At 31.8% G+C, this 18,872-nt stretch overlaps 1 protein-coding gene across 8 annotated transcripts in view; it reads right to left on the bottom strand.

Moving 5' to 3' along the window:
- Positions 1-18,872, bottom strand: part of LOC145303422 (islet cell autoantigen 1-like) — a 166,675-nt gene that overhangs the window by 67,794 nt on the left and 80,009 nt on the right. For all 8 annotated transcript variants that reach the window (XM_080144759.1, XM_080144754.1, XM_080144756.1 and 5 more), the window contains exons 3-4: positions 11,178-11,352; positions 6,795-6,867 (exon numbers count right to left, since the gene is read on the bottom strand). In XM_080144759.1, coding sequence (XP_080000885.1) covers positions 6,795-6,867; positions 11,178-11,352 — 248 coding nt within the window. The remainder of the gene's footprint in view (positions 1-6,794; positions 6,868-11,177; positions 11,353-18,872) is intronic.

The raw sequence follows: 18,872 nt of genomic DNA, 5'->3' as shown, positions 1-18,872 counted from the left end.
TGTATATTTTATTGAGATAAATTACTAATTAGATATCAAACATAATTTAAATATGTAAAAAATGAACTAAATACTGACAATAACCTTCAACCATCATGGCAACCAGTTTCTACTGGTAGTATTTTGATGTGAATCCCAAAAATAAGAATTCAGCTGTCAAACCAAGTTATGTTGAACCATCACATCAAAGGGTGGCAAATCAATAAAAACTTTTACAATAATTAATATGTTAAACCATTTTAGAAAGGTTCATTCAAAAGAAACAAAAATTGCAGATAAGAAAAAGCACAATGAATATTCAGGGACAGACATTCTAAGAACAAGTAGGAATATCTACAAGCCACAATCGAAACACCAAACTACTATAGAAGCAATATTAGCCAAAAAGAAAGTTTGGAATATTAATGAGCATAGGTCACAAGAGATCCATTATCTGATAAGAGAAATGATTGCTGTTGATATTCAACCATATTCTGTAACATCTGACATTGAATTTGATAGGCTTATTGCAAAACTTTGTTCAAATTGCAGCATTCCATTAAAAAAGTACTTTACTATAAAATAATTATTGATATATTTACAAAAGCAAAACAAAAATTCCAAAAATGTCTTTTGCTGAAATTAGCAGCATTTCATGAACTACAGACATTTGGACAGCAACAACAGAGAGAACAAATATGGTTGCTGGTGTCAGGGTATGCGATTTAGAATAACTTTCCTACATTGTAACTCAGTCTGTGAAGACAACCATTACATAATTTAACAGAAATACAGTCTCTCACTTGAATTGCTTTCTATTAGCAATTAGCAAATTTACTGAAATACAGGATCAGCTTACTTTTGAAAAAAAAACGAACTCATTTAAGATGTGAACACATGGTGGAATTCAGCATATTGTATTCTGAAAATAAATTAAGAACAAGGAAAAGCTCTTGCAAATGTGCATTGTTGATAAGATTCCTACCTTAACAACTAACCAATGGGGACTTGTTCAAAAAAATATTCAATTCCTGAATCCATTTGAAGAAATCACCAAAGAAACAAGTCATAGAACATTAACCATATCAATGACACCTACAAATTTAGCCCGGGGGTCATTTCTGTCAAAAGAAAATGTGGATTCCATGAACAAAGCTTCTTTCTTAGAACAGCACGCCTGTGGAACTCTGTTCCGTCTGCCTGCTTACCACCTGACTACAACTTGGATGTGTTCAAGTCCAACGTTAACAAATTCCTAATGAACCGCCCCCTTAAGTAAACACTTCATCAAATCTCCACACTAATGTAATGTACTTGCAATAACCCTTATCCCTGAGTGGCTTCCGGGCCTTGATAAGTGGTGACCACTGTGTAAAAAAAAAAAAAAAAATCTAATTCTAGTATTTCTGACTTTAGTGGAATTCTTCTTACCATTGTTGAACAATTCAGGTTATCAATCAAAACAAGATTTCCATTCTACCTAAAAACTTGTGTATGTCTACTGTCCTAGACCCATGATTCAAATACTAATTTTAAAAGATTGGCATAAAAAAAACATGCAGAATTGTATTCTACATCTACTTTCCACTAATGATAATGAAACAGAATCAGCAGGATACACTACTCTGCTGAGGGTGAAGAAGCACGAAAAAAAATATAAATTACAATACGGCAACTTTGAAAGCAACTAACAAAAAGCCAGTAAAAATGTCAGAAAAAAAAGTTTTCATCACTTGGAGTATAAGATAAATAGAAGTAAAAGTACAATTATTTATAATTCAATTTCGGCCTTCATTTTTAGGGTGTGAAAAGTGAGCATTTATGATAAAATTCCACTGATGGACAATTTTTAAAGTATCATCAAATAAAACTGAATAAAATCACAGTAAATATGAACATTCAATATAATTCTATACATAATGATTATTATGCCTATTTTCTTTAAACAATTCCAACTGCAATTTACTTCATTATCTTGAAAAAAATGCTGATATATTCAATTTTGGTGGTGGAAATAAAGTACCGAATGTCAAACATGAACTAATTTTAAAATCACACATCACAAAAACTGTTAAAATATATAGATCTGGAATATTGTATGCCTAATCTACACATATTGTAGAATGCTATATCATGTATTTCTTAAATAGTATCCCCAAGAAAACGTAATAATTTTATGTAGCATTTTTCACTTTCTTTATCATGGTGATGTAATTAAGTAAACGTATATGTTCAACATCAATTTAATTTTAATAAAAAAGAGCTGCATATTATCAACGATAAAGTTTTTTTTTTTTATACAATTGGTATTTCTTTGTGATTCTGTTGAATTCTTTGCTCGGCACTGATCACATTACTCCATTTGAGGTGGTTCTCTCAACTCGTTCCCCAGTCAAACACAAACAGAGAAAAAACTTCAACTGTCCTTTTTCAATGATTGTGGCACAAATCATTTGTTTTGTATTGTTTATTAAATTGTTAGGTGAAAGTATAGACTAGCTAGAAAAATATCCTCTCCTCCACATGTTAAGAAATGGGTTTCCAAAAAGTTCTCAGCATAAATACTATTGATTTTTATTGTTTTAACATTATTTTATTTTTGTATTGGCTTTGTTGAAGTTAATGCTGTGACTGTTTACAAATGATTTATTTCTGGTTTGTATGGACCGTTCTGCTTCACGTTGAATGCCCAGAAAAAGTCCTTCCTGATTAATGTTTTTATATAAGCAAACGAAATTGGCTGTTTTTCAGAATAAAAGAATATCTTGTAACTGGTAAACATTAATCGGAAAGGACTTTTTCATGTAATATATGTGAAACAGAATGATTTGCACAAACCAGAATTTTTTAATAAGAGATTTATTTGTTTTTGTTTTTTTCATACAACAATTTGCGACGCTATAAGATTTCTACCTCAACAGCTTACTAATGGGGACTTCTTAAAAAAATTGTGCAGCTATTGAGTCCATTTGAAGAAATAACCAAAAAAGCAAGTCACAGAACTTCCACCATATCAATGATAATACCTACAATTTAGCTTTGAGGTTATTTCTTTCAAAAGCTGTCCAATCTAATTCTGATATTTCTGATTTTAGTAGAATCTTTACCACTGTTGAACAATTCAATGAAAACAAGATTTCCATCCTATCTAAATGATACAAACTTGTGTGTGTCTACTTTCCTAGATCCAAGGTTCAAATTTTAAAAGAATGACATGGAAAACACTAAGAATTGGATTCTACATCTACTTTCTACTAATGATAATGAAGTAGAATCAGCAGAATACACTTCATCAAGCTCTGTTGAGGGTCAATAAGATCAAAGTGAAAGTAAAACTGTATTTCTTTCAAACCTGTTTGATGAATTAGCTTAAAATAAGCCTACACTAACAAATGAAAACTTGGAGCAGGTAGAAACAGAGTTAAACCTGGAAACTGCAATTACAACAGAAATACAAGAATCACAATAAATCCCTTATGGTTGCACAAAAGAACTTGACCATTACATAGCTTTACAACTACTCGCAAGAAATGATGATCCATTTCAGTGCTGGGAGACCTTACCACTGCTGAATAAACTGGCTTCAAAATATTTAAGCACACCACCTTCATCTATGGAGAGTGAGAAGCTATTTAGTATAGGTAATTATGTGTATGAACCTATGAAGAACAGGCTGTGTCATGAGAATAGAGAAACTCTAATGTTTATACATTACAACTTAAAAGTATTCAACTCTAAATATTGAGGAGACTATGAGAGCAGAGGAGACAAGTAGCAAGAATAGATGAGGAAGTAAAGCAGGTACAGAACTTCAGATTAGAATTAAAATTTGTACTTTGAAGTTGGTTTGTAATTTCTTTTTTCTTATCTAATTATTTAAGTATATATCTAATTATTTAAGTATATATCTAATTATTTAAGTATATATCTAATTATTTAAATATATTCATTTAAGAATAGGAAATTATACTTCGCATTTTGTAATTTTAGTTAATAAAGGCAAAAAGCCAGAATAGTGGCCAGACACTTAACAGGACTCTACATTGCGAGTGAAACAGTTGCATTTGTGAGTGATTTTTCAAAGTGGCAACTAGAAATAATGAAATGCTTATTTTTTGGTGATTGTATTTCTTTCACCAACAATCTTCCAAACAGAGTGAAAAATATCTTTTCAACTTTTTTTTTTAATAAAACGAACAAAGTTAAATTATTTAAACAATAAAAAATTTAACAGAACAATGTACTTTTTTTTTTTTTAACAAAGGCCGTTTAAAAAAATATCTGAAGAAATTATGTTTATACCTTCAAGTATCAACATAAAATTTGTTGTATATTTAGAATTAAACTTATTTAAAAACTACAAAAAAACTTTGTTACGTACATACGCGTCACAGAACGAAGATGTCATATTCCAAAAATGACATGGCTTTGGCTAGTAACTTTTCTATTTGGCTAGTAAACGAAAATATTTAGTTGTCAAAGGTCAACTAAAGATAAATTTGTTCATAGAACCCTGTTTAATTAAATGTTAAGTTAAATTAGTAGTTACTATGTTAATGTGTCAACACTATCTGATGAGTTACTTGGCAGTGATGAAATGATTTAAATTTAATAGGAAAGAGAAAAGTAATCGGCTGATTAATTGGTAAATTTGCCGATTACCAATTAATCGGCAAAGTGGCCTATTATGCCGATTACCGATTATCTGCCGATTAATCAGTACATCTCTACTGTGAAAGTTGGCTTTCGGTATACAGATGACAAAACCCCTGACCAGTTCAGGTTATCCGCACATTTAGGAATGATAATTTGTTATGTTCTTTTTCCATCATGAACTGTATAGTTGGACGGATTGAGTTCACATGGTCTAGTAATGTTTAAACATCTTCCTGATGGGGTCAGAGTATGAATGCATCATCTACATATCGCAACCACATTGTTGGCTTTAGTGGTGTTGATCCTAATTCTATTTCCTCAAAGTATTCCATGTATGCATTGGCCAGTACTGGAGACAATTGTGGTCCCATTGCCAGACTTTCTTCCTGCCGATATATATCGGATCTGATCACAAAGTGTGTAGTTTCTACACAGAAAGTCAACATCTCCATTATACTTGCTAATTGGGATGCAAGTGCGTTATTTCAGGGTTCTGCTTGAAATTCTGTCCAAATTCCTGAGTTCGACAGAAACATTCCAGAGTTCGACTAGATACACCTGTAGAAGGTCAGAGGTTACATCAACCAAAATATTGTGAGAATCACACTCAAGATGAAAACAATAGTCCGATGAATTCAATACGAATAATCAAGCCTCATCTAAACAATTCAGAAACGTCACTTCCATTCATTGTAATAAATAATCTTACCAAAAATTCTTCATAAGTTTTGGTTTCGATTCAAATAATGCACCCAATTCATTTGAATATATATTTTTTATTTTTGAAATCATATCTTTATAGTATAGAAGAATCAATAGAAAATTGACTATAATAATATATACAAAATCTGCATGAACTAAAATATATTTAAGCGTATCTTATGATGGGGCTATGCCAGGCATCCTTGCTAGTTTAAATAAATACTTTTGCAGTTTCAACAAAAGAGTTACAATAATATCAGGGCATCTCCATTTATGCTGGACATTCACACAATGTTAACATCGATATATAACAAAGAGTCTGCTGCGGAATTTCCACAGGTCCTGCTAGTTTATTATAGAGCCAATTCCCTACTGATTATTATATTGTACCCAATATATAATAGTGACTTTAAAAGTTAAAAAAATAAAAAATAAAAATATGACTTGGTTGCCATCAGCTAGAATTGAAACCAAAACATATAGCTCTCCAGCATTACTTTGTAGACTATAAATTGACAGTAGTTTGATAGAGGCCATTGTGCATACAGATAGACAGATTTGGAAGCTTTTTTTAACCTTTAAAACTATAACAAAAAATTTTTTACTTAAATTTTCAATCCTTCATTGGAAAATTATCTTGCCAGTAAGTCATTTAATCTCCTGCAATCTTTGAATCAACTTCCTTTCTTGAACTGACAATAGTCTAAAGTTTTCAGGTGGTCCTACCTGTTAGCATTCAAGTCTATTAGGAAAAGTAATGCCAGCAATCAAAATATAATTTGAAAATACATGCAAATATATATTTTGTATGTATTTGCATGTAACAAAGCTTCTTCAACATTAACAAAAATTAACAGGAAATAGAAACACCATTACCATGAAATAAAATCAAACAAGATAGAAAAAAAAAAACGATTACTTTTGACAGAAAGTTGAACAGAGATCATAAGGTCGATTGAAGTGAGTGTTCCTAATGATAGCGGTTTTAACAGAGCTGAAAGAGAGAAACAGACCAAATACCAAGGTCTCATGTATGATATGAAAAGAAACTGGAACCTAAAGGGGATATCGATCATACCAGTTATCATAGGTGCCACAGGACTTATGAAGAAGAACCTAAAGTCCTACCTAACTAATATTCCTGGTGAACCAAGTGCAAAAGAGATTCAGACAATTGCACTTAAGGGAACAGCAAGGATACTAAAAAGAGCTCTTGGTTGGTTTCAATAAAAAAGCGGGGCAATGTTGGCAGCTGGTTTGGCTGCCCCATACCCAGCATTACAATCTTCAAAGGAAGAAAAAAACAAAAAAAACAAAAAAACAAAGAATTTCAAGTTAGAAACAAAAATTTACTAGAATCGTGTGAACATTGAATTCAGACAAATTTTCTAATTAATACTGAATAATATCTTTGATATAAAAATCATGTTTAGCTAAAAAAGGAGGAATGAACTCACCGCAAATCCTATCTTGATATTTTTCAATCACACGTAACAATTCCATACTGGACTTTTGAATTGCACGGAAAACCTAAAACAAAAAGGAAATTTTTAATTACACAATGAATTAGACTAAATAAAAACGCAAGATATCTATTGCAAATTTATTTTTCCATGTATACATTTTCTGCAGACAGGAATGTGCAAAAGGAGTGTGTGTGTGTGTGGGAGGGGGTGATTCAATTTAAACTTTTGTTTTTTTTACTCACGTTCACTCCTAACAAGACATATCGCCACCTAGACGTAAGGGGCTACTATTTGGGACCATGGATAGGAAAGATTAACAAGATATTGGTTTACCTTACATTTAAACTTCTGCATAGTCAAGGAAGCAGGTAGCATGAACGGAATTCTCAAGTTTAGCTGTTCGAGGGAAGAAGCAATCAGAGTAAAAAGCTTTCTGGTATTTAGAGACCTCAACAGTAAAGGGATGACATTTTGTTACTAAACGGGTTTGCCGGGGATATGTACATCGAAGGGGCACAAGTGGAACGAGTTTATCAGAGCACATTTTATTAAAATACTTGTAAACAGGTACAGAGATGCAACATTGCAGCGATGGGACAGGGATTGGAGCTTAGTTGAGAAAGTGGGACCTATTAGATTGAAAACTCTTTTTTGGACCTTATCCAAGAGGGAAAGGTTAGGCGTAGATGCACCAGTCCAGATGTGGCAACAATACTCTATGCATGGGTGAATGGTGGCCTTGTAGAGGTATAGGATACTCTTAGGTGTGAGGAGTCTTCTAGCACGATAAAAGGAGCCCACCTTCTTTGCAGCAGCTTTTGCAATGTCCTCTATGTATTTGTACTCGTTGATATTGCCTGTGAATGTTAAGCCGAGGAGTTTGAAGGAAGATTTGTCAAGGATATTGGTGGTTAGAGAGGCTTCTTGTAATTGTTAAAGGAAAGCAGCTTAGTCTTAGTAGCATTAAACGTCACCTCAATTTACAGCCCCATTCCACTATGGTCTGGAGGTTATTTTCTAAGGATTCTGCCATTGTTTTAGATTTGTGTACATTTGTTCTTTCCTCATGCATGTTATGGAGCGTTATATCATGAGCAAATATACCCATCTCAGACACAATATTATCAGGGAGGTCGTTAATGAATATCAGGAATAATAAGTGATCCAAGGATCAACCCCTGAGAAATTCTTTCATTAATGTTATACTGTTTGGATGTATGTCCATCAATGACAACCATGGATGGTCCTATTGACTAAGAAAGATCTAATTTTTTTCTTGTCTCAATTTCTTATGATTAGGAATTATACTTGCACTTTTGAGATATACAATCAAGGAGTTAGCCCCGGGCATCAATAGACTGTTGCATGGCACTGGCTTAGATGTTTACAAAAGGACAAAAAAAAAAAAAAAATTTTACAAAAGTTTAGTCAAATATTCGTTGTTAAACAAAATCTTCATTTTTTAAAAAGATTCAACTTCATATCAAGACATGTTATGCAGAAAAAAATTACCATGAGAGGGGCATTCCAAAAGTAATGCCTCCTATTTTTTATTCCACCCGAATTGATCAGAGAGGAATGCAAATTGCATTGTTATGATGACTGAACTTATGAATTAATGACCTGAAAGTTTTATCACTTTTGCAGATATTGATAGTGTGAGATCCTGAGAAAGCAACCAGTCATCAACGTGCATCAGAAGCAGGGATGCATCATTGAATTTCTGACAAAAGGGCATTGAAAATAGTGGTGACTATGTAGAAAAATAAATTCTGGAGCACAAAAGATTGCTTGTTTTAATGATACCACTTATGCCTTTGCAGCTCTTCAGCTTTTAGAGTTAAAAAAATAATAGGAGGCTTTACTTTTGGAATAACCCTCGTACTATTCAACAAATTCTTTATTGCATTGGGTGTGTTGTTTTTCATAGGGAAAATCAACACTTTTGGGGTTATTTAATGCCAAATCTAGTCATTTTGTTGTAAGATTTTAGGCTTCAACTTCTTAATATGTTCATATATTGATTCATGCTGTAAATGATCGATTTGTAGATTAATTTGTTTTGTAGGTGTATATTTTGCAAACAAATAGTCCATAAATGATAGATTCTATTTACAACATAGATGGTATTTATTTGCTCCCCCACTGAGCAAATTAGGCACAAGGCCGTTTTTAATGTGAGGTAAAAACCAGCTCCCCTAAAAGGGGTCACTCTGGTTACCAAAAATAATAATTGTCCCAGTATAGAGGGTTTCCCCTCCATTGACTGGTACAAATTATCTTAAGTGCAGTATCTGCCGGAACAGATGGTATTTATTTGCTCCCCCACTGAGCAAATTAGGCACAAGGCCGTTTTTAATGTGAGGTAAAAACCAGCTCCCCTAAAAGTAGGCAAAAAGGGGGCACTCTGGTTACCAAAAATAATAATTGTCCCAGTATAGAGGGTTTCCCCTCCATTGACTGGTACAAATTATCTTAAGTGCAGCATCTGCTGGAACAGATACTACACTTTGATCTTGGCCAAAATGCAAAGTTTATTTACAACATAGATAGGGCTCTGAAAGGTACTACCATTTCTTCAGGTCAGACTGGACCTGGTGGGGTAATAACAACTAAGGGGTGACTTCACACTATCCAAAGCTCACGTCTTTCTAACGAATTGGTACATGCAAAATAATAATTCACCCCTGCCTGGAGTATTGGTTCATCTACCACTAATCTCTCACTCTTAAACAGATAAAAAAAAAAAAGTCTCAAATCTAATAGGTTCTGCACTGTCAACAAATCTCCAACCTCTGCCCCATCACCACAATTTCACATCTATGACTGTTTTACAAGTACTATAATGGAATGTGGTCTGATGAACTCGTAGCACTTGTGCCACATTGATGTACATATCCCCGACTAACAGAAAAATCCCACCCATTCACTGTTGAGGTCCCTAGACGTCAGAAAGCTATTTAATTTAATAGTTTCTTCCCTTGGACTGCTAGACTTTGGAATTCCTTACCTGTTTCTACCTCCTTGACTGTACTAACTTGCAGAAGTTTAAATGTAATGTGAATAGACATCTTGTTGTCCAATTCCCCACAGCCCCCTGTTAGACACAATCCCAAGTAGTAGCTCCTTACGTTCCAAGAGGCAATATACTTTGTTTAAAGTTAAAAAGAGTTTAAAAAAAAAAGAAAAAAAGAAAGAAAAAAGAGGGACTGTGAGATCAGAAAGAAAAGTCCAAGTCGCATTATACTATTTGTATAACATCTATATGAACATTACAACTGTTTAGGTGTTATGTTATATAATTATTTCATCCAGCATCCCAGCCCTTCTGTTTATGTCAAATTTGGCAAAATGCTATTAAAAAGTTGAAACCCATTCATTGCAAATAATATTCGTAGTCTTAGAATTGTGCTCTTAATAGTAAAATAATCAGATTGAAATACATAAGAAACATCAGCTGATAGAGAACATAAAAAACATTTGATACAAGAAAAAGCATCATCATGAATCATGAAAATTATACTTGAGGAAGGCCGAGAACACATCGGTCGACATAAAGGGCAACAACAAAGATGATAGACTGAATATCTGAGGACACTTTTCAGTCTTGAAAAACAATGGATAACTCCTGTAAGGATGCCTGAACCAGAGGTGTATAATGAAGCAAGGGTTACACAATTCCAACCACACCTCTCCTGAACAAGCATTATTCAAGTTCAAATGCAAGGGGACATCCATAACGACTGTAAACAAAACTGGGATCAGCAGAGAACAGCTGGTGTTGTTTCAGCAAGGTTTGAGAGTCTAGTCTACCCTACTATTTTATTTATAGAATATATGGGTTCAAACGTTTCTTAAATCTATTAATGAAACTGATAGAGTATTTAAAGAGAATTCGAACATAGCACACCCAAGTTCAAATAAAAAGTAAATATCGATAAAACAAATTCAATACTTTTATTTTAACCTAAAACCATTCTGAAGGGCGGGACACCTCCTTAGTCCTGGTCGACAACCTTCCTAGAGCTAGTGACTTTAATAAGTTATCCAATTTGTAAACCTAAATAGCTCAAAGAGTAGGTAGGTTCTGCCTGTTGCCCGGTTTCTACATTCTTTCTTTGTCTATTAGCCCGGTGCAGAGGTACAATCACAGGGACTTCCCAGAGACAAGCCATTCCCCAAATTCCCTGAAATGTAATGCAGACAGGCATTTCGATGCTCAACTCCTCACATAATCCCTTGTTGACATGATCCCAATAGTAACTACTTACGGCCAAGTGGCAATGCACCTTGATTGAGGTAAAAAGGAGTAAAAAAGTTATGTAATACACAAATCTATGAATGGTTTGATGTAAATAAAAACCAGTTACTTACCTCCAATTTGGAATCCAATTCCTGATCTGAGGCAACAACATGTTCATCTTCTTTTTTACCAAGTTTCTTGATGACCGCTTGTTTGGTTGTCCAATAAGTTTCTTTCATCTTATGTAATGTCGACTGGTCATTGTGCTCGATGTAGCGATCAAGGTGACCACCATAGTAACTCGTACTATTAAATAATAAACATCAGAAAATAGTTTCAAATAAATGACAGAGATAGAAAAAAAGAATTAATGATAATAATAGACCGTCCAGAGACATTTTCTGGGATATTGCATTGGCTGGTAACACAGAAAATGGTAATAGATTGGGAGTATGGAAAGACTGAGAAGAGAAAGTACCATCCAAACAGAAGGGCATGGAGAATAGTGATATTTTGTGGAGATTTATTAATTCCAGAAAAACAAAAGTCATTATTAGCAAAAGTTCAATGGTAAATAATTGTAGCAAGAACACAAGCTGTAATGAAAACAAGTGGAGCATACTGAAAATCTAGGAAGACTTAGTGTCACTCAAACTCCAAGGAATACTACCTGTTCATTTTATCATCGAGCAATCATTGATAATGAATTGTGCAAAAACTCCTGAGAAAAAAATGATGTCTTTGTATACTACATTCAAAAGCAATATATATATATATATATATATATATATATATATATATATACACACACTAGCATGGATACCCAGCGTTGCCAGGGTCGACATGATGTTTGGTTTGGACAGACTTGCTATACTAAGGATACTGAACAGTTTTTCATTATATGTCAACTAGTGGTGGGACGATTAATCGGAATCGGAATCGTTAATCGTAAGAATCGTGTATTTTGGGAGGTATCGGAATCGCATCGTTAAAAAATACCTTCATTACGATTCTTTTAGTCTGATGTTGAAAAAAAGAAAATAATTTCCTGATATTTCTAACCGCAAGAGAGAAATGTAACATGTTATAAAAAGAAACCAAAGAAATTCATTATTAACAGGGCAATGCTTAGTGCCCTTCCCTTACAAGGTTCATTCATTCAGATCTATTGTAATCAAAACTACAAAAGAGTTAACTTGAAAAGAAGTATGCAGGGCTCTACATTGCGAGTAAAAAAAAACAAACAAAAACGCTTATCTTTTTGGCGATTGTTTTTTTATACTGACAAATCTTCTAATACTGAATGAAAATGCTTTTTCAACTTATATTTTCTTAAAATAAAACGAGCAAAGTCAAATTATTTAAACAGTAAAAGGTTTAATAGAACAATATACTTTTTTTTCTATTTTTAAAAGAAGGCTTTTGAAAGAAATATCTCTAAAATGAAATTGATCACGTATTATTTCGCAAAGTTTTAACAGTAGTCGGCTTCTTTTGAAGTTTCAAAAAAATCGACCCCATACCTATCTCTTCCAAACCTAAAGTTATTAAATAACCCCTTCGTTAATTTAAGGGTAATTAATTCAATTCAGTCAAGTTTTTTTTTTTAATTTCATTGAAATAAAATCCATTTTTTTTTATTTTTTTCTCCAGAAAGATAAAACCCTGAATTTGATTATATTAAAAGCAGAATAATATAATTTTTTTTCTAGAATTTTAAATTGAAAATTAAAAGTGTTTTGTGCAGTTTTTTGCCGAATGAAAAAGAAATTAATATATATATTTTTAAAAGGTTTTGTAATCAATTAATTTTTATGTCTAAATAATATTTACGATTAATTAAATAATTTCATTTTAAAAAGTATTTATAAATAGAATGTTACTTAAGACTTATAGTTTAGCAATATTGAACCGCATCAACCATGTGTGAATTGAACACAGTCAACCAAAAAAAAATTCAAAAGAAAATGCATATTCGCATTTCATTATGTAAACTTTTATACATTGGTTTCAAAAATTAAATTCTATAAGTTTTTTTTGTTAACTACCGGTTGGTACAATTTACCGCCCCATCCCTTTATATTTTTTTCTTTTTGTCTTTTTTAGCGGATTATTTTCAATTAATTATCCAAATAAGTGACTAGCTTTAAAACAAAATTTAATAGTAAATTATTTGTTTACAGATAAACTGAATTTTCTAATATGGCCCAAAGTCCAAAAAAAAGTCTTGCATGGAAACTTTTTGAAGTTGAAGATGATGAGTTGAAAGCCATTTGCAAAGTCTGTCAAATTAAAATATCGCGAGGAACAAAACCATCTAACATGACCACAACCAACATGTTAAAACATTTAACTATGAAGCATCCAAATAAATTGGAGGAGCAAAATAAAAAAAGGAAAGGAACAAAAAATTACCAACTAGTCACTCAGAGCAGTTTTATTAGTGAGGGTCGAAATCGCAGTGTCTTTTTTTTTTTTTTGCCTACGTCACCATCTAGGTGTCACCAATTTTTTTAACCCTCCTTAACTTCAAAGAGTAAATACAATATATACAACTAAAAAAATAATTTTTAAAAATGCTGATTCTATTCATGAAAAATTCTTTTAACTAGAAATTAAAACTTAGGTAAGATAGCTGACTGACAGCAACAGGAGCACTGGTTAACTACTGAACCACGTGGAAAGGTGTGGGGGGAGGAAAAAAAGGAAATTAAATGATGATAATAAATTATGATAACCGTCTTTGAAAGGCACTAAACTCCTAAAATTTACTTCTTTAAAATTTTAGGCGGCACTCCCCGGCGATTTTAAAGCACTCTCTCTCTCTCTCCAAAAAAAAAAAAAAAAAAAAAAAAAAAAAAAAAAAAAAAAAAAGATTTAATTTTTAAGTTTGGGAAAGATATATTTATTATAACCGAATTCCTGTATGAAGACTGGATCTACTTTATTGGACGTTAATTTGTGAGATTAGTCATTTTTCAATGTTTAATATGTTTTTAAAATTTCAATTATCAATTAAATTTTTTTATTTAACATTAAAAAACAGGGATTTAAATGTATTTTTCAAGGTAACAAGCTTTGAAAGAAGTCTAATAAAAAAAAATCACTTAATTTTTAATTTCGACAACCCTGAGAATTTAATTATTAAAAAAACATTGAAATGTGACATTTTTTTATTTAACATTTCTATTAGTTCAATTAATTTTCTTTCAATAATTCATTTCACTCAACAAACTTCACCATTTTTTTTTATCTTTTTCTGTAATTTTGGTAATTATGTTTGCTCAATTTTATCTAGTATTTCATTTGTTTTTATAGTGGTATCATTTTTATATGTGTTCCTTTGATATACCCTATTTCAAAATTAGTTTGGCTAAACTTATTCTTCACGTTAGAAACGTATAAAAGCAATGAAAAAGTAAGAAAAAATAATAGGTGTTAACTACTCCTTGTGAATTATGGAGGTCTGAAGAACTGCCGTCACAAATCAATCAATCAATAGCCAAACAAAAAATCGTTTTTGAAATTCCTTTAATTGTAACTTTTCGCTATACCTACCTTTTGGTATAAAACACAAAAACTTTCGATTAATGGTATTTCTCATATATGGTCGTTAACTTTGGAAAGGTTATTTTGTATCTACGGCGCCATGTCACGTGGTATATTGTTTTTTTTCATTACGCACGTTCATTTATAAATTATTACATTAAATATTTATCTTTTTTATATTTAATTAGTATATATTTTCTCTTCCGCTATATTTTTTTTATTTAATTCATTAAATCTGTTAATTATGAGGACCAAAATAATGAATCGTGTGCATTTATTCTCTAATTTTCTTGTTTTTGTTCTGTAATATAAATTCTATTTTATTTGTTTTTTCTCTGAAGGATAAATTCTATTTTCTTTGAGTTTTTTTTTCTGTATTCCAATTAAGTAAAATAAATTTTCTCTAAAATAAATTTTGCTAATTTTTCCGTTTAGTTCACTATATAATAATTTTATTTAAACCAAAACACGACGGTGTAGACATAAAATATCTCTTCCAAAGTTAGGGAACATATTTGGTAATTACCAACCATAAGTATAAAACTACCTGGTATATTTCAAAACAATAATTCCCTAGGAATCGGAATCGTACTTGGTATCGGAATCGTTAATCAATATTTTCCTGGAATCGGAATCGTATAAAAATTAGGAATCGTCCCAACACTAGTCAACTCCATCGTTACCCTAACAAAAATTTCAAAAATAAAAGAACAGATGAAAACACGAAAATGTCATCGCCCCCGAAAAGAAGTAGTACGTGATAGACTCTCCATCAGATATTTCAGCAGAAGAGATACAAAAAGAAGTTATTCTTAGAATATTGAGCACCTTTTTATGACTGTATACCAGTTTAAGCAAACTTCTTTAATGCTGCCTCAGTCTAGAAAGATTCGTTTTTGTGGTCTGCTGCAACAAAAACGAACTAATTCAGTTTCAAAAATACCTGAGTAGAATTTGCGTTAACTGAAATACACATTTTTATGTTATAAAAATGATGAGTTATGACTTATTGTGTTATTAAAAGAAAAAAAATTAGCAGTTACGATGTCAAAAAAATGTGAAGAAAAAAAATGTAAATGAAAGTTTTTTTGTTTTTGTTTTAAATAAAGAATCGTAGTTGAATTGGATTGTTTGTTTATTTTAAAATAAAAATTCACTGGACCACAATGTTATTTGCGAAATCACGTTGGAAATTATTTTATTTAAACTAATTCCAAAAATAATGCTTGAAAGCTTGTGTGAATTATTTTTAGTTTGATTATCTGCCGAAAAAGAAAAAAAAAAGTTGGTTCCCAGAGGAAATAACTCAAATTGGTTTATAAAAACAAATCAATGTTGGTAAAAATAAATTAAATTAAATATGTTATCAATATAAATCAAATTTAAATAAACTTAAATAGAACACTTAAAACAATTCTCTCACTATTAGCAATAATTAACATATTGCTATTTAATAAAATCGATTTTCTTTAATGTGATATGCAAATGCGATAACCCCCTTATCATATATTTTGCAAGAATCATACAATATATAGGAATGAATGAAACAATAAAGTAATGGACCTTTTGTATATATTAATCAAATTGTGAACAAACAAACAAACAAACAGGAATACGAATTTATATATACAGATATAAATAATGGGTTCAGAGATACAAACAAGAGAAATATGAGTGGAGTCACAATTGTTATGTTTTTATTTTTTTATATTTATTTTATTATTTCATATTTTCATTTTTTCTTTATCATTTAGGTCATTGAAATAATCTTTTCAAATAGTTTTAACACGTTTCATGTGGGGAAAATCCTGTTCCCCAAAAGGGAGTACTCTGGATAACCACGAGAATAAGAATTGTCTCAGTCACAAAAGATTTCTCCTCCACTGACTGAGCATAGAAGAGATGGGTGTAGTATCAGGATAGATACTATACTGTGATTCTAAGTATTTCTTAGCGTTGTTGGTCTTATATTAAAGTAAAGTTGGTACTGTTCAATGTGTTACATTAGAGGTGGGAGGAATTTTGTGCCTGTGTATGTGGCCGTGCGTGTGTTTTTAATGTGTCTGTTTTCCGCAATTTTTATGTTGCTCTTATGTAAGGCCACCCATTACTGAGGTTTTTGGTGGTGCCTACATAAGATTTGTTGCATGTTGTGCATCTTAGTGCATACACTACATTTCTGGAGGTGCAGTTTTGGTCTTTTTTTATTCTGACTAATGCACTGTGATGGGTTTTTGAATGTGTATTTCCTTCTATTATTATGCCACATCGCTATTTGTTGCATTTTATAACCCCTTTTGTAGTGTGTTAATTGAGTTTGGAGGAAGTTAGGATGTGTTTTAAGTTTTTTGGGTTGGTGTTTGCTTTTTATTATTTTTGTTATTTTGAGTATGTTTTTCAGTTTTCCATTCCCACTTTACCTTTCTTTCACTCTTTCTTAAGGATGCAGACGTATCAAAACAACGCTCTCATATTTGCTATACAGACTAATGCTGCACACACACACACACAAGAAACTTTTGCACTCACGCAAGTACTGTTTATTATGCCTTTTACAGTATTGAACTATATCTTATGTAACATTTACTGCAAATAAATGTACATCGGTCGTATAATATAATTTTGACAATCTTGTGTATTCATTCTTGGTTAAGAGGACCAAGTGAACTTTTCTCAAATCCTCTACCTGATTGGTGACTTCGCTCACTACAGATGACAATTTGTATTACTTCTATTATTAAGACTACAGTCCTCATCTCACAATGTTTCAGCCAATGTAACCTCCGACCTTTTAAGGATTAGACTTTCACCCTCAACATGACCGTAACTTATTGTTTTGTATATGAAATTAGTTATTTATTCACCCATTAAAACACTAAAACTTATTCTTAGTTATAGGATTACTCGAGAGAAATATTGTTTTTATTAAAATATTGTTTTGCTTACTAATCCTAATGCGGAAAAGTCACTAAATTACGGCTTGAGTGGATTGCAAGAAAAAGAATTATGTAGATGTTAAAAATGATTTTTTTTAATGAAATATTATTACATGAGGAATTATTTCAAATTAAAATCTACTGAAAAATACACATTTTGTCTTGAGAAATACATACTTTAAAAATGTAAACATCAGTTGAAGAAATTCCAATTATCCAGCAATGAGTGTCTCAATTTTATGTGATCTAAAAAGTGAAACATGATCCGAAACAGAAACCAAAATAAGAACAGTCCATATCAAATGTTCGTCATAAACAGCATTTATGAATCATGTTAGAGATATTCTATGAGCCACTGACTATTACTTGTACCATTTCCTAGAATTATAAAGAAAGGAAGCATTTCGTTTGCTGATTTAGTTTCGGATTGCAGCGTTTCGCTTTTTAGATCAAGTGAAATTAAGGCGACCATTGTTGAATAATTGGTATTTCTTTAACTAATTGTCTACATATTCATAACGTGTATTTCTCAATAGATTTCAAGTCGAAATGATTCCTTATGTAATAGTACTTAATAGAACATTCTTAATGCTTGCACAGGGATTTTTTTGTTTGTAATCTACTCAAGCCATAATTTAGTGACTTTGCCCTAAAAGCATACATATACACAAGGTTACAAACAGAATATTATTTTACGTTATGGTGTAAACTGGTGCAGATAAAAAAATGGTTAATCAATAAGAAAAATCCCAGGCAAACTTAAAAAGCATAAATAATAAATAACAATCTAAGCTGTTCGAGCTCTGTGATATAAATATCACAAAAAAGGATTATATGTAGACAAATATGCATGATAGTGTTATTCAATTCATTCCCCAAGAAAAGCACTCAGAACTGGCAATCTTGTGACAGACTAGCATAAAGGAAATGATGAAATACTGTGGAATTGGCCTTCAGAGCATCCTATGAGTATACAAAATCATAGAGTATGCAAATGAAGTAAATATATATAACCCCCGCTTGTTTTTCTTGCAATCCATTTTTTCCTTTTGGCAGGATAATGTTTGAACATTCTGTTTAAGTGTAAAAAGAAATTTGCCATAGTCATAAACGTTTTCGACTTCCATGAGTCGTCTTCAGGCGAGTGATGAATTAAAAAATTACATTTAGTGAATTTATTGAAAAGTCGATTAAAAACAACATGTACATGAGCATGACTAGAACCAGTATATTCCGCAAGCTAATATGTCACCTATACTCCCTGAACAGCTCCATCTACCAACACCTTGTAGCATGACCCCCCCACCTAAAATGAATTTAGGACTATATTAATTAAAAACA

Source organism: Euprymna scolopes, chromosome 19 (genome assembly GCF_053919585.1).
Source record: "Euprymna scolopes isolate OS-2025 chromosome 19, ASM5391958v1, whole genome shotgun sequence".
In the NCBI taxonomy this organism is placed as follows: domain Eukaryota; kingdom Metazoa; phylum Mollusca; class Cephalopoda; order Sepiida; family Sepiolidae; genus Euprymna; species Euprymna scolopes.
Note: the sequence above shows the minus strand (reverse complement) of the source record. Positions and strands in the feature narration are given on the sequence as shown.